The sequence below is a fragment of the Hyposmocoma kahamanoa genome, unplaced genomic scaffold (assembly GCF_003589595.1).
Source record: "Hyposmocoma kahamanoa isolate Upper Pololo Valley unplaced genomic scaffold, ASM358959v1 93, whole genome shotgun sequence".
In the NCBI taxonomy this organism is placed as follows: Eukaryota; Metazoa; Arthropoda; class Insecta; order Lepidoptera; family Cosmopterigidae; genus Hyposmocoma; species Hyposmocoma kahamanoa.
Window position 1 is genome coordinate 18,790,837 of NW_020654810.1, and position 22,218 is coordinate 18,813,054.

The 22,218-nt window shown below is 35.9% G+C and overlaps 1 protein-coding gene across 2 annotated transcripts in view; it reads right to left on the reverse strand.

The window, feature by feature from the left end:
- Positions 1-2,010: 2,010 nt before the first annotated feature.
- The window catches only part of LOC113237198 (fringe glycosyltransferase), a 28,533-nt gene continuing 8,325 nt past the window's right edge, over positions 2,011-22,218 (reverse strand). The window contains exons 2-9 of one of the 2 annotated variants that reach the window (XR_003311021.1): positions 16,118-16,166; positions 14,626-14,728; positions 7,324-7,480; positions 6,272-6,363; positions 5,583-5,653; positions 4,662-4,827; positions 2,352-2,511; positions 2,011-2,320 (exon numbers count right to left, since the gene is read on the reverse strand). Coding sequence is in view for 1 of the 2 variants with exons in the window: in XM_026473536.1 (XP_026329321.1) it covers positions 2,457-2,511; positions 4,662-4,827; positions 5,583-5,653; positions 6,272-6,363; positions 7,324-7,480; positions 14,626-14,728; positions 16,118-16,166 (693 nt within the window). In the remaining variant the exon portion in view is untranslated. The other variant, XM_026473536.1, reaches the window with a different exon arrangement.

The window sequence follows — 22,218 nt, forward strand, 5'->3', positions numbered from 1 at the left end:
CAAATGAGAGAAAAACAATTTTTAATAAAAGTTTTGGTTCATATCCTTTTCAATTTTTATGACTGTGTTTACGTAAAAATGTCACTTTTTGTATGTGAAGAACAATTTTTCGACTTAACAGATTGAAATAGCTCGATAATTTAAACCAACTGTATTAATAGCTCTTATACTATTGGCTTTTACGCCATTTCTTCCCCGAATAATCGATATATCAGGTGTATCACGAACTGCAATGGTAATAGGTAGTACTTACTATTCATATGTCTCGTGATTGCCCTCTAACTAGCTGCCTACAGGTTGACTAGAGGTGTTAATTTATGGCTTATCTTGTCTTCGGAAGTTAGATATATGGAGATACCAAGGTACCTAAGAACCAAGTTCTTATTTAGCCCCATATATAGTTGCAATTATAGTGGTCTATTAAATGATTTGTATGAGCAAACTTAGGGTAAAAGTTATTTAACAATATCTTCAAAAGGCAGTAGATACAATGGGCTGATTTATAAATGGACTTCGAACAATGGTACCTGTTAACGCCGATAAATAAGACTAAATTTTTAGTGTCAATCCTACTTCGTTTATCGTATGACATGAGGGCGGAAAATATTTGGGCGGGAAAAGTTATTTGCAATCACAATGATTCAATACTAGGAAGATGAAATAGAATTCGATTGTAACAGGATATATAACATGGTCCTGTTCATAGGAAATAAAATATTCATAGAAATAATTATAACTTTTTTATATACAAAAAGTCCTTGAAAGTTCGTTATTTGCCAAGTTTTATTGAAATCGGTTAACGGAAAGTTCCACCCTTGGAGATGGAATATTTTCTTCAAATTTGAATGGGACCACTATTGACATACCCCCATTCAAACAAAAAATAATCATTGAAATCGGTTCACAATTTTTAGAGTAATTGCGAAACATACACAAAAATATAAAAATACAGTCTGATTGAGAACCTCTTACTTTTTATTCAAGTCGATTAAAAATGCTTAATTGAACTAAAAATTCCACGAAATAATTTCTGGTAGGAGTTTGTTTACTTTCAATTTCGCACACATTGTTGTTTTGTGCTTCTTTCTGGTGGGCGTTTGTTTGTTTATCTTACAATATCAAATATTTTCTCAACTTGTACGTAGGTACTAAAGGTACGTGCAAATAATTAGTACCTACTTACGAATACAATGTAAGCAATATGTAAGTAGCTTTAAACTATACAGACATAAACAAAACGAGTTAAAATTTCTTGTATAGGCATTCCTGCCTTGATGGTTGCATGTAGAACTAATCGGCATCCGTCATATGATACCACAAGGCCGGGTTCTAGGGTGATCGCCCCCATATGAATGTAGAACATAAAGATATTTGCAACGTGCTGTTGGCTGTATTAGTTTACTGCCTCTGTGGCCGAACCTTACTGAGCTGCCACATAGAGGTCCCGGGTTTGATTTTCGGGCCGGGAGAAATATTTGTATGGCCCGTATTTATCTATCTCGTAAGTTCGGGTGTGATTTGTGGTTGTCTATGTGTGTGTTCATGGCAGCCGCGATACAGAATTATCCTAGTGCGGGGCTATGAATGTATGCGTGCATTATATGCAGTCTGTACGAATTAAGTTCCAGCAGCACTCGAAGAAGTTCAGACAGCGTTTATAGAGTGGTGTTATTGCTATTAGATGTCGAAGAAAAACATAAAACGTTGTCATTAAGTTCAATAAAAATTTTAAAATCATATAAACAAAAAAGTTCGTACCCACCGAAATGTACATATATGTATATACTCGTATATAAAACGGTGGCTTGTTTTCGCGATTTGAGACGACTTCCCCTCAGTGATATTTGTTTCATGTTTTGAACACGCGTTCTGAGCGCTGTGAGCACGCGTTGAACGAAAAAAACAAAAGTTTCCACAAGATAACGTCCGAATTTGGTGCCTAATTACTACATGCGTTACATTTAATATCTTTCCAAGTTCTGTCCAAATTATATAAATAATACACGCAAACAATTAAAATTGTAAATTGTTTATTTGATAATCAACTTAGTTTTCGAATTAACATGACTGGGTCTCTCCACAACGTTAAAATAGCACTTATAATATTTTACACTAGTATCACAGATTTCATTGTTCATTATAGACAATTAAACATTAAATATAAACATTCTATTAACAGTTATTTTATACAAAGGCACTTTACAAAGCTTTTTTTATAAAATAAATTAATAATATTTGACGTTTCATGTAAACATGCATATCACAATCTAAATTAAAGGTTTGGAAGAATCGTATTTATAAAAAAAAGATGAATATGAACATATATATAGATGAATACGAAGAATATGAACATTCAAGTATTCTTTCTCAAAGATAGAATTTTTACGGAAATATGACAAATACTGGAAGTTCATGTAAACAAGTCTAAAATGTTTTGTGCGAATTCCAAACAGGTGCTATCTTGGACAAAACTCGAAGTGAGGGTAGAGGAAACAATGCAGCGAGAGGAACCTGTAACAAATAGAGGTATTTAGGAGCAATTCACGAAAGAGAAAATCAGACTTGGTTCATACACGCACTACGCTATTATTACAGACACAGAACATTAAATATAGTAGAAGTGCTCAATGGGCGTGGTGCGTGTGCCAACAGTACGCGGAGTTTCACATACTTGAGCTCAGACCGCCATTTTAGCTTTCTACGTTATCGGTCGTGTCAGTTATCTCACGTAAAACCTCAAAATTCGTTTTGGTTTGCAAAAATTATAGTCGCATATGTAATATATGAAATAATATATCACATGGTGATGTTGCATATCATCGTTCTGTCTTATTTTATTTATTTAAAAAAAATTATCTTTATTGTAATAGATTTTTTGTTATTAGAATACCTAACCGCTGCAATATGGTCGACTTTTTTTTTCGGGGAGCGTTATATGCGCTAGATGGCAGAACACTGAATAAAATTTCAATATAAAATCAAAACGTCGTAACTGGCAACATTGAACAGTAGGCAGTATTGAACTTTCAACGATATGCTGGGTAAAGTTTAAATTATATTAACAGCCCAGAATTTGTTACATCTTTTTAAATTAGAACCTACGACCAATCATTATCAAGATTTCATAGTGTTTGACATATATTTAGGATAGCGTGAGTTTTGGCGACAGCGGTTCTGATAGTAATCGAGGCTCATGGCACTTCAATTGATTTTTTCTTCCGTGATTTGGTCACTCCATACAAACGTAGCAGATTGGCTCATCGCGTGCCGTGTACGGGCGCACATATTGTCATAATCTCGCGATGCGTCGGCGTTGCAAAGCGCTGGTCGTCTCACGCGCCTTTCATTATTATGTGAATGTGTACGTCCGTACACGGCGCGCGGTGAGCGCTGCTACGTTTGTATGGAGTTACCATACGTGTTATATTATTCTATGATATCAGCCCACAAAAAATATTATACATACAACACACAATGAAATAAAGAAATCAGAAAAAGGCTTTGACTGTAAGTAACGTTACCAATCCAGACCAATAATGGGAAATGGACTAGCGCTTTAAACCCTCTCCTTGTAATAACGTAGCACCATATTTGGACTCAAATACGCTGTTCTAATAAATTCTTAATATCTAAATTTATGTGCACGAATTACTTTCACACACGACGATGTTTTCTGTGTAAGACGTTTTAAACCCTCGCACTCCAATCTCGTATAATCTTCACAACAGAAATTTCAAGAATTCATCCTTTGCAAGGCATTGTCTTGAAAGAGATAAAGGAAACGCGACAAATGGAGTGTCTTTTTGAACTGAAGTGCAATATATTTTATTTTCTTTGAAGGTTATTCTGTAAGCTTTAGTGCTAACAAGTTTGAGAAATTCAATTCAATTTTAAGTTCCTTTGAAATCGGGTATTGTCTTCAACATCTTCTGTACTCAGCGACTAAACAATATTGTCTTTTAAACAAGCTTATAAAGGCGATTAGGTTTTCAAAACTTATATAATCGAAGCTAAGCTATTGAATGGCAAAATACAAAAGACGGAATAATTGTTAGGGTTCTTTACAGATCCCATGATCACGGCTGACTGATATGGTAAAGACTATATAAAGAATAATAGCAAAAATCTAAGAACACGGGAATTACTGTAGATTAAAATGATTGCCTATTGTTTATTTTTCAAACAAACCAACATTACAGGATCTTTACAAGTCTCATGGTCACATCTTATTATATAAGAACACAATATGAGGTAGATGAATTACAAAATGGCAAAAGTAAGCAGATTATAAGTTTATATGTCACGGAATGTCCGAAAGGAGCAGATCATCGAAAGACCATGTCAATAAAGACTACTACTGAAAGAAAATATGGTGTAATAGTCCCCTCGTCCTGACCAAATGAACTTTTCCAAAGGGATTTAGTAATAAATATTTCAGGTGTAAACGTATAGTTTTGTCAGCTGTAAATTGTGTTTTAAGATTTTGATATAATGACTGAATTTTAAAAGTATGCTAATGTTTAAAGTATGGATTTAAACTAAAAAAAGAACATAACGGTCTTTAGAAGCACACATAGAAATAATCACGGGCACTTAGAGATTTTTTAATATTTGATCTGGTTCTGTTCATACGTATAAGATGTAAGTAAAGTTAAACTTACCTAGTAGGGTCGTACGTTTCGTCAAATCCAGGAACGTTGAGAACATTATTAGTTGAATAACCAAATGAGATCTGGTCTCGTAGAATCTTAAGTGGTAACAGTTTCATTTGCTCCAGGTGCGAATGGAACTCCCGCACCACTACCATGTTGACACCCAATAGATGTGCTGCAAGAAAAATAAAATGTCATAATGGCTCTGAAACCAACAAAAACAAAAAGGCTGATCTTTTAGTTTTTGATGAAGGATTTTGAAAAAAAAAATCATGAACACAGATGGCGTTACGCCAAAAAATGATTAAAAATAAAAAATAAATATCTTCAATAAGCACAGAAAAACTCGTAAGGTCTGGTGGTTTCCTACCGTAGCTCAGTTGAGAGAGCGTCTGGCACGGTATGCTTGAAGGCACTGGTTCGAATCCAGCCGGATCGAAAGAATTTTTCTTAGTGTTCGATCTTTGTATTAATAATTGTCAACTTATGTCTCAGCGTGACGGGCGCAGTGGCAGTGCTCCTTAGATCTTTGAGATTTAAAGCTCTGAGTGGCACTGTAACTTTTATGGACAGGCGTGTAGCTTACCATCAGGCGCACGACTTTTTCGTATTATAAAAAAAAATATAGCAAACTAGTAAAGTACTTCAAAAAAAAAATATGCTAGTAAAACATCGTGACATTCAATAAATTTCAAAATTACAAGAATTATAAAGTTTTTTAACTGCCGGTCATGGACTCCACCCTATTTCATACTTAAAATAATCGAGATAATACATTCGAAGTTAAATTTTCACATAGTATTTGTTTCGAAAAATGGGTAAACAAAGTTTAAATTATCGAATGAAGTTTGTACGTACAATGCATGTAATGCATCTCAAATTAACGGTGCATAAATTGAAGCAATGTGATCAAGTTAATAAAGAACTTACATATCAAATATCCCATAGTGATGTCATCTGGAAGTTTTATCGAGTTACACATACTTATAAACTTTCCTCCGCTGAAACAAAATATTCTCGATTAAACTAAATATTATTATACTCTTAAAACCGGTTATTATTATTATTTCGTGCCCTTTGTATAATACATAATCTCAGTAGAGAGTACTAAAAAAACCGACCTCAAAAGTTTGTGGAATTACATCTATTTGCCAAGTTTTATTATAATCGGTTACCGGAAAGTTCGCGAAACCAGATCCATTCCCTAATTTGACACCCTTAGAGATGAAATATTTTCTTGAAATTTAAATGAGACCACTACTAAGGTGCCCTCTTTCCAACAAAAAAGAATCATCAAAATCGATTCTCAAATGCCGAAGTTATCGCGTAACATACATAAAAAAAATACTTTCAAATTGAGAACCTTCTCCGTTTTTTGAAGTCGGTTAAAAATCACATGTGATCATACGTCAAAAGTGCTTTTATTGCATAAAATAAAACAAAATACATGAAAAAAATTATGTATATGGAAAACTTTATAACTCGTTTATTTAAGCATAAAAATATTATCGACAAGTTTAGAATTTTTAAACCTCTTTTCTGAAAAGTTGTCTTTTTGCAATTATAGTCTTATTACACCAAAGGTGCGATATATTACATTATCAACATTATATACATACCTTGCAAGAGGCACCATTTTTAGAGCCAAACTCTTGCTTATGCAAACCCCAGCACCAAATGTACCGAACCATAGTGATCCTTTCAGTGAAGGCTAAAATAAAAAAAGATACTTATTAATGACATTAAAAGTCAAAATTATGATTTTTCAAGCATGTATTTAAAACATTCTACACGAGCAGCCTACGGGTCAGCTTTACTCAGAAGGCCTATGGTCTGTCTTTTTTTGAAGATGGAGTAAAATGATTGCGCAAAAGTGTTGCCCGCTTGCAAGGAGTAAGTGATTGCAGTCGATAAACATTCTATCGACTATCGACTGAATGTTGGTTACGCTTATGCAATATATAATCGAACTTGTTTCATTTGAATCATCATCGGCTCTTTATTCGTTCCACTTCTGGGCCCTGTGCCCACTATGTCTATAAAAAACATAAAGAGAAGACATATTTTAAAGATTTTCATATTAATTCAATATAGATTCTGTGATTAATGATTATTGAAATGTATATGAGTAAAAATTAATTTCGATACTAGTAGGTCTATTGTCAAAATTAATGAAGAAGGCAATAACGCAATTAGTAGTCACCAGAATGTCGTAACATTCACAATTCAGGCATTTTTGACAAAATGTTACCTTCTCAATCTACTATCGATAGAACTGTCGACAACAACTACATGACTATTTAAAATTTTACGAAAACTGGCAACCTTGCAAATATCATTTTACACCGTCTTCAAAAAAGACATACTGTACTCTACTGAACTCCCTACGCATTTTGTGTAATATCGTGTTCAGAGCTCAGTTTTGGTCTTCCTCGCTTGTGTCGGGCATGTTTGCCGGCGCTAGTGAAGAGGATCTTTACGCCCTCAAACGTAAAAGATGCGGAGTCACTAAGTTCAAGTCAAGTAAGTTTCATTCGTGTAATAATGAAGACTATCTAATAATAATAATAATTGTTTGCCAGACATCCACACCAATTACCTGGTTTCAAACTAGGGAGTTCCCTGTACCCTGCCTGTTTGAAATTGAAAGACTACACGTGCAAGTACTCACTTTTTTCTTTGTTTCCTTCGGTAATATAAACAGTGTGACAGGTTTATCCACGGAAATACGACCCAGATACCAATCTTCCTGAGGGTCGAACTCTTGAAGCTTTGTTAACAGCCTTGGTACATTTACATAGTTGTCGTCATCGAAATGACACCACCATCTGTGGGCAATAGAAAGATAATTAGGAAAGACGGGACTTAAAAATACTGTCTATGTGTAGGCACTAAATACTAGATAACAGCTTCGGTATGGCGGCGTTAAATAACTGTCTGTAAAATTCCAACACTAAGGCAACTTACTGCAATGCAATGTTCGAAAGCTTAAAAAAAGCAAACAAATTTTAACGGTTCTGTTCAAACGAGCGCTTTTAATAAAACTTAAAAGTTATCAGCAGCTGCATAATATGACGATACCAGAAAAACAACCAACAAGTATTTAAGGACCATAATTGCAAAATTGTATCGGGTGTTGGCAAGTCTGTAGGTATGTTTTAAAGATTTGTTGCGGGTACCGAATAATTACTGCTGCGGTATAATTTGCCGGCATTACGATCGGCGCAAATAACAGGAGCCGACATCAGGGCTGCGTCTGCGCAATACATGTACATAATACGTAAAACAACCGTACGACAAATGACTTTGAAACGCAAGTTATAATCTAGATCGGGTTTCTGCATATCGAGTTAGCGTTTGCGAAAGCTGTGCACTTACATCGGACAGTTGGTTAATTGATGCTAATTCATATTATTTATGACTGTAGTTAATGTATTCTGTTATTACGGTGGCTGTATTATAGTTGACTGTCGGTTCTGTCACAGCCATTCGATTTATAGGGACTATAAATATGCTATTGAGATCGGACACTTTCAGATCTGAGACATCATTATTATAGGGAAATAATAAAGGATCCGAAAAACAAATAAATTGTAGCTAAGATTAATTGTAATAGTAAATGAGCTTAAAACGAGTGACTGAAAAATAAACAGAATGAAAAAATTAAAATGAAAAATGGTTTTTTTTTTCAGACAGTACAGTATGTCCATACATTTTTTTTTATAATATGTGACGGGACGAACTAGTCGTGCGCCTGATGGTAAGCTACACGCCTGTCCACAACAGTCGCAATACCACTAAGAGCTTTAAATCGCAAAGATAGAGAGATAGATAACTGCGCCCGTTACCCTGAGACATAAGTTGAGAAGTCTTATGTGCCTGTAATCTCACCAGCAGGTCGATTCAGAACCTTACGATAACTCTGTTGTCGACTGATTCGATTAGATATCGTACGATTTCTTTTAATTTTTATTCATAATAATCGAATCGAACGTCAAACTGTCGTATTCGAAACGGAACGGTGACGTCACTCCCGTACGATTACTCGTACTTCTCGACCGGCAAAGGTTGCAAACGTTATTCAGAACACAGTTATCGAATGAAAGTTACCGAACGTCCTATTGTTCACAAAGCAAGAATGTAATACAGAAATCTTTTATTATTTTAAATAAAATCTGGATTTTGTTCAATTTTAATTATTTATTTTAATGCGATACTAATGAATTCCTATATTTTAGGCTTTTAAAGTCTTAAAAATGTATAAAAAAGGATTTTCATTTTTCTTATAATCTATTTCACCGACTAACTCCGTAAACGCTATTGGATAACGATATCGTATCCCAATCCGAATCGAACGTTAAACGTCGGGAATGTTCTGAATAGCTCGGAAAGCGCCCTTCGATTCGAGAACGATATCCAATCGCACGATTCGGTTAAAATATCGAATCTGAATCGGGGGGCAGTACCCTTACCCTTCACAAATGGAATACAGTAATGTTGACATTACTGCTTGGCAGTAGAAATAGGTAAGGTGGCAGTACTACCCTGGACGACTCTTTCACAAGGAGCTCTACTGCTACTAAACTACTTACAACTATGTTAGTAGAATGAAAATGTTTATTTTCATGGACAAGGATGGACATCCAATACTTAATGATTGGGCTAAAATATATCGACAAAATCAATAATATTTAGCCCGATTTTCGTCAGCTAGATTTTTCGGAGCTTTCTGTATTTCATTCGGTTGTTTCTGCATTCTTATTTGCACTAAAGTTTTCGGTAGCTTAGTAAATAACGCAGTAATATTCATATTTTGAATAAATTCATTTTTAAATTACTTTTCGGAACTTTTATTACTATCCATTATTATAGGTGTAAAGTCATTTAATATGAACACAAGTAGTCGCCATTTTTAAGAATATGCAATGCACGAACCAATGAATAAAGAATACACACTAGGCTATAAACAAGGTCTTAAGAAATAGTCTTAAAATGTCCATAGAAAAATTATTTATGATTTGGCAAGAGAGAGAGAGAGAGTCATGAAATATCCGTTAAAGTCACTGTTTGGGAGGTCATAAATTGCAAGGAAGGAATTAACTCTAGACAAGACCCTTTTGAGTGCTAGTGTTGAATCCCAATTCTTATCTCCAGTGCCCACACAATGAGTTATTAGGTGTGATAGCTTATTACTATAGAACCTTTGTGGAGAAGAATATTAACGAAAACTTTCATCATTTAAATTGTTTTTGTAATTCTGAAAAATGGAATGACAGTGTACTGGAAGTAGCTGGAGAAGATACAGTAAATGATAAGGAATAATAAAAGGAGAAGTAAGATGTATTTGCAGAAGATCATTTTGAACGAAGATAGTTTTTTATCGAGAATTGTAAAAGCACATAAGAATTCTATTTAACATAATGTATTTAAAATCATATCTATTCACATTTATAAACCTAACAATACTGCCTTCGTAACGAAAAAAGGTACAACTACGCGTACTTTATACAGCAGTTGTGCCTTTTTCGTTCTGAAGGCACAATAGCAGTTATATATTTTTTTATTATAACAGTGACATAATTATTGCGGTATTAAAAAATTATATATATTATTAAAGGATCTTAATCTCACTTGGTTAGATTTTATAGAAACCTTTATAGCAAAATCTGTGTATAATAGTGAGAGTCAGGTTGCACACTTGGGCATCATTTATCATAGCATAAACGGTTGTGTTTAGTTTTGAAAATATTGTCGTTATCTCTTAATACTTGTTTATGACCTTGATGGCCCAACGGTTTACAATGTCGGCGTTGTCGGGGGTTCCCGGTAGGATCAATTTTGACAACTTTATGAATAGGTCCTGGTTTGAGTGCTTCTAAGCAGTGTCCCGTATAGAATTTCGCTGCTCTGATGTTCTTAATATTGGAAATTTCCTAGTTTGAGACCAGGTAATTGGTTCTTAATGTCGATGTTAATATTTAGTTCCGTTTTTATTATATTATTGGGATTGCTTAGACAATGGTCATCATTAGTGAATGGTTATCATTGTAATGAATGACTTTTTACAAATGGTTTACTTTTATCATTTTTTATCAATGGTATACTATCATGTCAGTTCCTTTTATTAATGAAACAGACTTAAAAGTATTACATCAAAACTTGCTACAACACCTTACAAGCATAATCTCAGTACAGAGTACTAAAAAACCGACCTCAAAAGCACGTGGAATTACATCTATTTGCCAAGTTTTATTGAAATCGGTTACTGGAAAGTGCTTAAACCTGGATTCATCCCCTAGTTCGCTACTACACGGAACTTGACACAGGAAATAATAAAAATCGGTTCTCACTACTAAAAGTATATTGAGAGAAAAACGCCTTGAATTGGAGAATAGCAAAATCAACCATTAAAATAATTGCTACTTATAATAAAATTTAGGCGCTATGAATAAAAATGAATCTTTATGCGTGAACAGCTACCCTTACCCTTAGCTAGCCTTGGAGGTGGATGATTTTCTTCAAAATTAAATGGCCATTTGACCTCGCTACAAAATAAACGAGGCTTTCAATCAGTTTCACGTATCTACATCAATACTACTGCAAGAATGGGATACATCCAAAGGCGCCGCATCAGTCGGCCTTTATTGCTAAGGTCATTCTTTCGTTTTATGGACGAATAGATGCGTGGGCCTACGAAATTAATGGGCCCGAAGACTGTGCCTTGAGGGACACGCGCTCAAAACGTAACATTGAATTGAATTGAATCTAAAGACATATTGGATACGAATATTTATAATGAAGGCTTTGAATTAACGAATATTGTACACATAAAATACGTGCAGCAGTAACTCAGTCACCGATTAGTTGGGGTATTATATATTTTAGTTCCATTATGTTCAAACGATCAAAGGCAACGGTTGGTTTTGTTTAACTTGCAAGCGGAAATGTGTTATTAAATTTCACATTTTGATATTTGATTGAGAGAGTCAGCTAACAGAACTTTCATTTGCGGAATTGGGTATAATTTATGGAATAAAATTCTTTTACTAGAAATAATATTCGAATTCCTAATATTCTTTTGCATCTTTTAAATTACTTTTAAGTAAAGAAAAGAAATAAGGAACTGTAGACAAAAATATTCCCAGTATAACTAATAATAACTAAACGAACAGTGTGGGAAAAACAATAAACAACAAAAACCAATCGAAGGAGCCCTGTGTAAACGCGTGAAAATTACTGTGAGCCCAAAATAATATTGAAGTTGCTCTTCAAAAACCATTAACGTTGTTGTATGTATTTGAATACCGAACTCGTCCCTGTCCACAGCTTAAAAAACGTTTAGAACCAAATAAAATAATTAAAGGTCCTCATATTTCCCTTCGGCCTTCTGTCCGAGGATTGCTGTGTAAATGTTACCACATAAAAGCGATTAATGCTCGAAAAGATGATCAATAGTTTCCTTTTGATGGCGCGGACGTAGTTGTTCTGCACAGATGTTCACTTAATCATTTTTTGCAAGAAATAATTGCTTCGTAATTAAATACATAAGGTGTGTTTAAAACTTTTACGACTTCGTAAGGTGTTATTCATCAAAGTGAACCATAGGTAAGTGACATCAGCTTTAATTTTCGTGGAGACATAGTACGGTCATTAAAGAAGTCAAACAAAGCAATCAACCAATGTTTATGGAGACATGCTTCTAAAAACAGAAGTTAAGAGCATCATGTTTTTACTAAAAACAAAAACGTTTTCAAACTTAGGAAACTTACCGGCTCATTTTAAATTTCGGATCATTAAAGTCAATACTTTCTTTAAATAGCTGTATTTTTTTCATCTTTGACTTTCTGCCGCCTCAGTTTGTGTAGTAAGATAGCTCGAATTCAAATTATTCCAGTACTAATACGGTTCATTTTTGCTTGAGTCGAGCAGCAGGGACAAGGGTTTTACTTCTGAATTAATTTTTTACAAACGAAATTAAACCCATTTGAAAAATATATATCGTAAAGTTACGTGTTCCATTTAGTTTAATGATATAAATAAAAAAAACATTGGTATATGTAAAATACATATTGAATACAGCCGTTTTCTTGTAAAATTTCGAGGTAGGTTTGTGTTTTTTTTATATCATGAAAGTTATTAGGACTCGTGTTTTTGCACAGCATAATAATCAGTATATATCCTCAATTTTACTATATTTTTTTTTTCCAAAGTGATTGGTTCACCACTTTCACTGTTATGCGGGATCAACCAAAGCCATTTAAGATAGTATAGACTCTTAATAATTTAAATTTCTCAATTATAGTATACTTAACCACATTAATTTCAAAAAACAAAAAACAATGAGTATCATGGTAGTAAAACGTGAAACTAAATTATATATTAATTGAGGGAGAATTCAACAATAAACTTAATATTAAAAAATTGGTCTAAATCAAGGAAGAAGAATATCACCTTACATATTTCTGCCGCTAAGTAGTAATTATTGAGTGAGCATTACTGCATTCCAGTTTTGAAGGGTAAGGGTGCTTGTGAAATTACAGGCACATGGAACTTGTCAACTTACGTCTCAGGGTGATAGGCCCAGTGGCAGTGCCCCTCAGATCTCTGCGATTTAAAGCTGAATAAGGCACTGCATCTGTTATGGGCAGGCGTGTAGTTTAACCACCAGGCATACGACTTGTTCGTCCCGTCACAAAAAACCATAAACTAAAAGAAATCCTCAGTTCCGTTGAGAGCTAGACAGCTCAGATGAAGACTCATCCATCCATATTATTATCGTTTGATTTATCACGCATTCACTGTCTGCACAGTATCACTGAGCATGTATATTATATATAAATATATATCTCTAATTGTTGTTAATTGTAGCCCAGGGATTCCGTCAGTTATAATTACAAGATTGATTAATAACATATATGATTCATTATATGAACAGTGTACAAATTTTGTTTTGATTGCGTTATAATTGCTCAGATTGTCGTGTAGAGCTAAAGTTTTGGATTGAAACTATCTATAGTAATTTTGTACGTGAGCATTGTCAATCAAATTGTGGGGGTAATTGTTGTGTTCGATTTTGACCTTTAAGCTTTCGAAATCTATAATGCGTCCATTATTACGTACAATATTGATGGGGCTTCAATTTGAAGTGAAAATTTTTGTTTAAAATTTGTACGTGTCATCAGCTTTCACAAATTATCTTCGTAGTAATTGTATAGGAACAACTTATACAGAAACTGTTTTGATTTTGTAAAAGTTTAAGTTTTAATTTAAATATGTTACATATTTCTTGTTTTAGGTTTACTTGGAAATAAAAGTATTTTTTCGGATTCAAATCGCGTATATTTGTTTTTTCAAACAAACCAGTCAGCCGTGACCATGTCCCTGAAAAGAGTCTGAAATGGCTGGTTTGAAAAAAAAAATACATTACATATATTTACATAAATACATATGTAGTCATTAGGTTTAATTTTTCAAATATAGCTTTTTAAGTTCGCATTGCTTTACTGCATATAATATTTAGGACAATGATGCTAAAACCCCAGTCCAAAGTATAATTAAAATATGTCAGACAACTAGGGAATTCCCTGTATTATGAGCAACAGAATTCACTCCGGGATATTTTTTTTATAATACCAAGTGACAGGGCGAACAAGTCAGTGCACGACTTGGTGGCAAGCGACACGCCAGTCCATAGCAGATGCAGTGCCACCTGAGCTTTAAATCACATAGATCAGAAACGCACTGCCACTGTGCCCAGAAATACAAATTGACAAGACCAATGTTCCTGTGATTTCACCAAAATCTATCTATCTAGAACATCCCGACATTAATTTCTTAAATTTTCTCCTTATCCAGCTCCCACAGCGCAAACCATTGGGCGAAAGACGTCGTCTATTATAAATTATGTTTGTTTAGTATTATGCAGTAGATAGATAATTTTATAATCTTGCAATGATGAAACAGAGATACTTACTTTTTACCACTTTGCAAAAACCAGTCATATTCTACTGAGGTCTTACAACAAAGGTGTGCTCGTTGATGCGTATCCGAACAGTTGGTGTTTATCAGGTGGCCATCTAAAAAAAAAATATACATATAACACAAATTGGTCTATAGGTATCCGACGATCGTAGATGGTGATTATTAATATGTATTAATTTCTATTAAAGATATAAGTCCACGATCAGTTCGTCATCCTGCCCACTCTAACCTACGCTACGGTACATAGACATGCTCGCTGACCGAGTTTCAGAAATCTAAACTCAAGATCTGCCAGAGGGCGATGGAACGCAGCGTTTTGGGTTTTTAACGTATTGACCGAGTACGCAATACAATGCTGCGTTCGATGACTGGCATTGCTGATGTCAGAAGCAAAACAGGCAGCCGCAAGTGGGATTGGGCGAACGTCGTCACTCCTTGACCGACTCGACTTGACTCGACCTTTGTGAGAGGGAGTGGGAGATCACCAAAGACAGGGAGCAATGGAGGATATTGGGGGAGACCTTTGCCTAGCAGAGGGACATAATAGGTTAATAGAAAATTCCAAATGAGGTTTCTTATTTCCTTTTTAATCTGTTTAGTCCCTTAGGGCAAAGGTTACGAAGTCTCGCTTTCTCGGCTCCTTAGGATCTTGACGTTATTTAGATCAATTTTTAGAACCATTTATGTGGTCTGCGTCAAGCCCGTTACCTTTACCCATATGCTGGCATGTCTACCCAGCTACAGTCAACAAAAATACTAGCTGATCATAGCAAAAACAAATCTTAAAAAAATAACAAAAAAATATGAAATATAAATCTACTAAAATCATATTTATTTAGATTAAGAGACTTCTTATCACGAAAATAGCAAAGCCTAATCTTAATTATAGAAAAATGAAACAAAAAAATTAGAACTGAAAATCAGCGTTACAACAGTCGAGCTGTGACGTATGCTGAGTGGAATTTTAATTTCTCATTTCTGCTGCATAGAAACATTTATTCGGTACAGATTATTATAATATTATAATCAATGCAATATAACGGCCTCTGTGGCCAAACGGTTACTTTGCCGGACTGTCATGTAAAGCTCCCAGGTTTGATTCCGAGAATCCGGGAAATTTCTGAAATATTTGTATGGCCTACATTTATTGCTGTCGTGAGTTTGGGTGTAATTTGTGGTTGTCTATGTGTGTGTCCATGGCACTCGCGACACAGGGTTTCCCTAGTGCGGGGCTATGTTGAGTGTGTACGTTCGTTCTTTTCTTTTTAAAATTAGTAAAAAAATTAGAATATATTTCATATCCTACTAAAATTCATATTTATTTACATTAAATAACGACAATATATAATAAATAATAAAGACATTTGCTCGCGAAAATTTGTAGATTATCTACGAAGTTCGTGTATTTATTTTTTTAATTTTTTTTTGACTATTGTGTATTATATTGCATATCATACAAATTGGTAAAACTGTTTTCTACTTACTTGTTAGCTTTTTTAAGGTATCGTTGTCTCCGTCGGTGAAAAACCATGTCTGGAACAAAATAAAGTGGTTTGTCAAAATGTAACACGATACTTTTTAATAGTTTTATTATTTTAGATAATCTTTTTACTCATTGTTTCTGATTCTCTTAAATACACACACTCACGCACACGCACACGCACATGCACACGCGCACCTGCACGCGCACGCGCACGCGCTCACGCACACACACACACACACACACCCACACATTGTTTAGCTATTTATAAGGCTACTTTAATTGGCTAAAGCTTATATTATCAGTGGAGTAAGGCGCTGTAAGCTAAGATAGCTAGTTCGACTGCAGATGTTTACATAAATTGCAATGTACATACAATTTTCCCTTAGCCTTATTATTATGATTGATTATTTTGTATACAGTACATTATTATTTAAGGCAGATAAACATTATTATTATTATACCTAATAAAATGTCAATAAACTTTTTGTGTACCTAAACTGATATGTCTATTATTAAACGTAAGTTATTAAGAACGAATATAATTTGATGACTGTTGTGTAAATAAGTACCTACTTATAAACATTTTTAATGTGAAAATAAACATTAGCAATTCAAAAGTAAGGTAGAAAAATATTGTAATCCCAAATCAGTACTTCAGAGTTCGCGTATAATAATTGGTTGATAATAGCGATATTGTTCATAAAAATGGAGCTGAGTGTCGAACAAACAACTCCTGAGGATTATTGAAACACGTGTCTGGTATATTTTTGGTGGTGGCGTCTGTGACTGTAGTTGCGCTTGTGTAATTTTATGTTAAAAAATCATTGCTCCCCGAATAGACTTACGCCGAGAATAGGAATACTAACGTATACTAACGATAAACTCTGACGACTAGTTTAGGTGATTTCTGGGTCCCGTTTAGGGGGTGTTTCCATGGGGTTCGTGGAGTAGCATTTCCAGCACTTCCATTTTAATTAACATAGATTTCCACAAAGTAACGTCTGAATCCATTATTGATCTTGGTAGGTCAATGCCTGAATATATTAATTACGATATTGATCATTCAACTTAAAGAACAAGCAATATTCAACATCATTACTAAAAAGCAGGCTTCGAAATTACCAAGATATTTTTTTTCTTTGATAATTATTATGATAGGAAATTATCTGTTAATTTTCCGGGAATTGTTCATGCTGATGCATAGTTTTGTCTCTTTAGTTTTTTACTTAAAATGACAAACAGTGAGAAAACTAAATAAACACGAAGATAAATCTATGGGAGAATGATTTGGTTTGTGACTTTTTTTGAGATTGGCATTTGAGACGCTCTAATACGCCTCTGATACAAACATATGGCACAACACTGTTAGTGGTGTAATTTTGTTCTTCTAATAAATTTTAATTAAGATCATTGTCAAGAAATATTTATTAAGATAATTATCATTGATAATTATTATTCGAAGTAATAGTTATCAATGATAATTGAAACCCTGTTAAAAGTTAAATAAGTCCTCATGAATGACGGTAGTCCTGAATTCGTGAGCAAACCCAATAAGACGTGTGTTATTTTTCCTCAATTGTTGAAATTTGTTTTACCCAAATTTCATAATTGACTGTAAAATAAAAAATATTTGCTATTAGGTTTGGCGTATCCGGACCACGACCACGTTTGTTTAATAAAATACTAAGGAAACACATAAGTCTATCGGTATCTCGGTTTGTATTTGGGGCGAAAGAGCCGCAATCTCAAGTCTGTTGACAGAACACACCCGAGCAATACCTGGCACAGTAAACACTACACATTGATACAAAAACGCGAACGGGCCGTTGAAGAAACGACCTTCAAGGTTAAAATAGGGACAAAAAATAAATAAAGATAAACGCGAGAACAGATGGCGTTGATGTTGTTTTATATACATATATAGTATTGTTCTACATCACACATTTTTTGTGCATCTAAACACAATAAATCTGGATTTACTTGTGGGTTACCGTAATGGTTGTTCAAATTATAGGTATAAGGATTTTAATGTGAAAATAATATTTAAGTTCTTTTTTGTTGAAAATTAAGTTCATCTTTTCTATCTTATCTAAAATACTCGTAAGACTGAAAATTTGTCGCTGATTATACTATAGAAATTCATAATGAACAATTAGCTCTTCCAGCCGAAAATTATTTCCAAAGCCAGCTTTGTAAACAGCATTAGACACACCTCGGTTTGTTCGCGGCATATTTGGCAAAGGAGGTGTTTTGGTAACACGTGTAGCGCGATAAGAGAAATTCGATTCCAGTAAAGCCTTACCCGGTTTAGCTTAAGATTATTAGAGTGATATTTTGATTATAATATTATCGTATGCAATAAATTGCATTATAGTAAGGTGGGGTAAGAGGAACATACTTAATTTCGAGTCAAATGTTTTGAGCTTTAGGAAAAACAGATAGTCTTATAAGAATTTTGAACTACTAAACTTATAAACTCAATATTTACGATATATTTACCGAAAATGTGCAAATTAGTTTGCATGCACATTTTGGGGGGAAGAAATGAGATAAGGGCAACAGTCATTGTATTTCTTATAAATGTAATGTAATACGTAGTCTTCTAGAGATTTCACAATGTCTTATTTGTTTTTGCCGCCTTTTGTATTTGGGGATAATCGCAGCGACGGTAACTTATCACGAAATCGACAATTTTTTGTCCGTAATAACGTTTGCTTGAATTTTCATTACACCGAAACCCGAATAATAACAAAACAGTTGGTCTTTCAGGATATGTTGAATGTTTATCGCAAAGATAGGATTAGGTTCGACTAGGTTAGGTTAAGTTGATGGTACCCCCCCGAAGGGGTTCCCGCCTTGTCGTGGCGGGGGGGCTCTAGTAGCTGTGGTCGATTTCATCCCACGGTGAAGCTAAGAGGAACCCACGGGGCCGGCCAATGGTGGTAGGCTGGCCCGAGGAGGAGGGCGTTCCGCGCGGGGCTCGTATGGTCAGCAGGACCGCGCGGACGCGCGAGGAGGAGGGTCGCGGGGGGAGAGACGTGTCGGTGTGTCGTTGCCGCTCGTCCTGTCCTCCGCGACCCTGGCGGGGCTGCACCGCTTTCGACGATGCAGTGGCGGCGGGGCCGCGGGGAAAGAGATGTGTCGGTGTGTCGTTGCCGCTCGTCCTATCCTCCGCGGCCGAATGTGGGCGGTTGGCCCGTGGTGGGCGCTCCAAGGGACTCTCTTCGGAGAGTCCGCGCAGAAGCGCGTTAGGTGTTGCGGCGGAGCCTGTCATCAGATCCGCCGCGGGGGCTGGGGGAGCAGCCACTGAACTTTACAGTTGAGTGAATGCTGTTGGCCCCCCATGGCCCCTGAGTAGCGGACTCGGGGGAGTTCGCTGCCCAGTATAAAGGGGCCCGGGATGGAAGGCTCGTCTGGTGTTCGGCGAGCCTCACATTCGGAGTCGGGGGACCGATGTGTCTCCCTTCTCGGGGAGGGGCTGCGCAGGGCGCGGCCAGCCGCTGGTGGGGGCGCAGACGAGTGCAACAGCGTACCCGTACCCCCACCTACAGCGGAGAGGAGAAACACTCCGGGGGTTTAGTGCGGTCGGGCTGCTCCCCTTCAGGGTTCAGCCCAGTCCCACATAACCCCGGCTCTGCCCCCGCGGGGCCGGGGTATCTGTAAGCAGATTCCCCCGGATTAACAAAAAAAAAAAGTTGATGGTGGGACGAGACCTCTCACTGCCCAGCATAGTTAAAGCCATGTTGGGAAGCGAGAGGTCATGGCAGGCGATGGTCTCCTTCTGCGAGGACGTTTTGTCGCAGAAGGAGACAGCCGAACGGGTCCGCGAAGACAGCGCCCTCTCGGACCCCAGACCCTGCCCCTGCATTGCACAGTCCTCCGCCGCCGGTAGATGCCCTAAATGTTCCAGGGCATCTCCGTGCAGGTAGCCCCCCATGATTAAGGGGGGATGGTGTAGGGGTCCGCCCAAAGGCGGACCAGCACCACCGGAGTAGCGGTAGCATCTGAAATCCCTTTCAGATCCCTTTCGGCTCCGGCGCCAGGTGCGCGCAGGAACATCGTGAGGTTTTTAGTGGGTATGCTCTTGGGGATCGACATAGTCTGAATATGTAGAATGCGTAACGCATTTTCCTCACGGTAATAAAAAAAAAGGTTAGGTTAAGTTAGGTTTAAAAGAAAAAACATTTTCCTCTCAAAATTACTTTCGAGGTTATGAAATTACGACCAAACGTTAATTCTGGAAAATGTCATTTCGGACATTGACAGTAGCTTCGTGTTAAATATCGAGTTCTTAGGTTTTCGCGATTGTTATACATGTCATGCGAGCATGTCATGGATAAACCTACACATTCAATGAAGTTTGACAAACCCCAGGTCCTTGCAAAAGAAGTCCGTTATCTGCCCAGGATGCTGCGAGAGGCCATTGAAATTAAAAAACATCCTAATTTCAACAGGGAAGATGGTTTCTCCGTACCACCAGTTTGGGATCCAGTATTTCCTCTAATGAAAAATCCCAGACAGACATAAGACTGCAGTACTAATTAATATGTTTTAGTTTATTCTAATTTCTATTAATAATTAATAATAAATTGAACTTAATAAAAAATTCATTCAATAAAATAATTTGTAAAACTTAATGTAGCGTAAATTGGAATGTTTTCTTTGTAAAATTAAAAATAAGGTATTTAATTAATAACTATTGTAACTATAGTGAAAAAATAGGGTGGTTTGCATCAATATTAGACATAACTGGTTGAAGACTGTACGGTGGTACAGTCTTCAACCAGTTATGTCTAATATTGATCAGTCAACCGTGACCATGGGACCTGTAAAGGGCCCGAAACGTCGGTTTGTTTGAAAAAACAAATATACGCGATTTAAATCCGGAAAAATAGTTTCGTGTTAAATGTTATAACATTTCACACGTACGGTTAGGTGGAGTAAGAGGAGGACCGGGGAAAGAGGGTAACTCATAATCTAATGAACATAACAAAATAGTACAATATCTCACTAGCAACCCGTGGCGACATCTCTTTAAAATCGTTTAAACTAATTTGTTTGTCTGTTTTATCGACTGTGAGACTATTGTACTATTTCATTATGCTCATTAGATGTGAGTTACCCTCTTTCCCCGCTGCTCCTCTTACTCCACCTGACCGTTTTACTGTCAATAATGCGGCACGTAGGTTTATAGGGTTCATGGATATCTTTTAATTTTTTTTATAGTCCTACTAGTTTGTTTTTTTATAATATCAAGTGATGGGGCGAACAAGTCCTGCGCCTGATGGTAAAATACACGCCTGTCCATAACAGTTGCAGTGCCACTCAGAGCTTTAAATCGCAAAGATCTGAGGGGACACTGCCACTGCGCCTGTCACCCTGAGACATAAGTTGATAAGTCCCATATGCCTGTAATTTCACCAGCGCCCTTCAAAACCGGAACGCAGATAATGGTCACATTACTGCTTGGCCGCAGAAATAGGTACCTAAGTTGTTTTATATTCACTATTACCGATTGTTTATATTTGTCACGATCTTATTATATTTTTACATTTTACTTTGAATTGTAATATTGTGACATTGATAATATGAAATAAATGAATCTGATGAATCAATTCAATTAAATTTTGTAAACTTGGCTCTTTGTTTTGCGCTCTGTTCCCTGAGAGTAAAACTGTATTTAGGCGGAAAAAATATCTACTTAAAAAAAATCTCTAAATAGCAAATACACCGTTATACAACTGATGTGTATTTCGAAATAATGATTTAATACAACAGTGTCAGTTTTTATTTATCAATTCAAAACAACTTTATTGATGCGCTTGATTTACAACATACAAATTGAACTTCGAATGGATCGTTTAATAACGCGAAACAATAAATTCAATCGTTTAATGGTGTGAAGAATCGAATAATAAACTAAATACGTAATTTTGGTTTATTATTCGTTTTTTCGTCAGCCACATTTTATAACATACCTATTCGGGTTCTCTCTTTATTATAACTAACGTAATCGACAGTTTTAACAAAATTGAGTTATTAACATATCTGGGATCAGCTAAACGAGATCTACAACTGCCTCTAAATGGTTTTTTATATCTC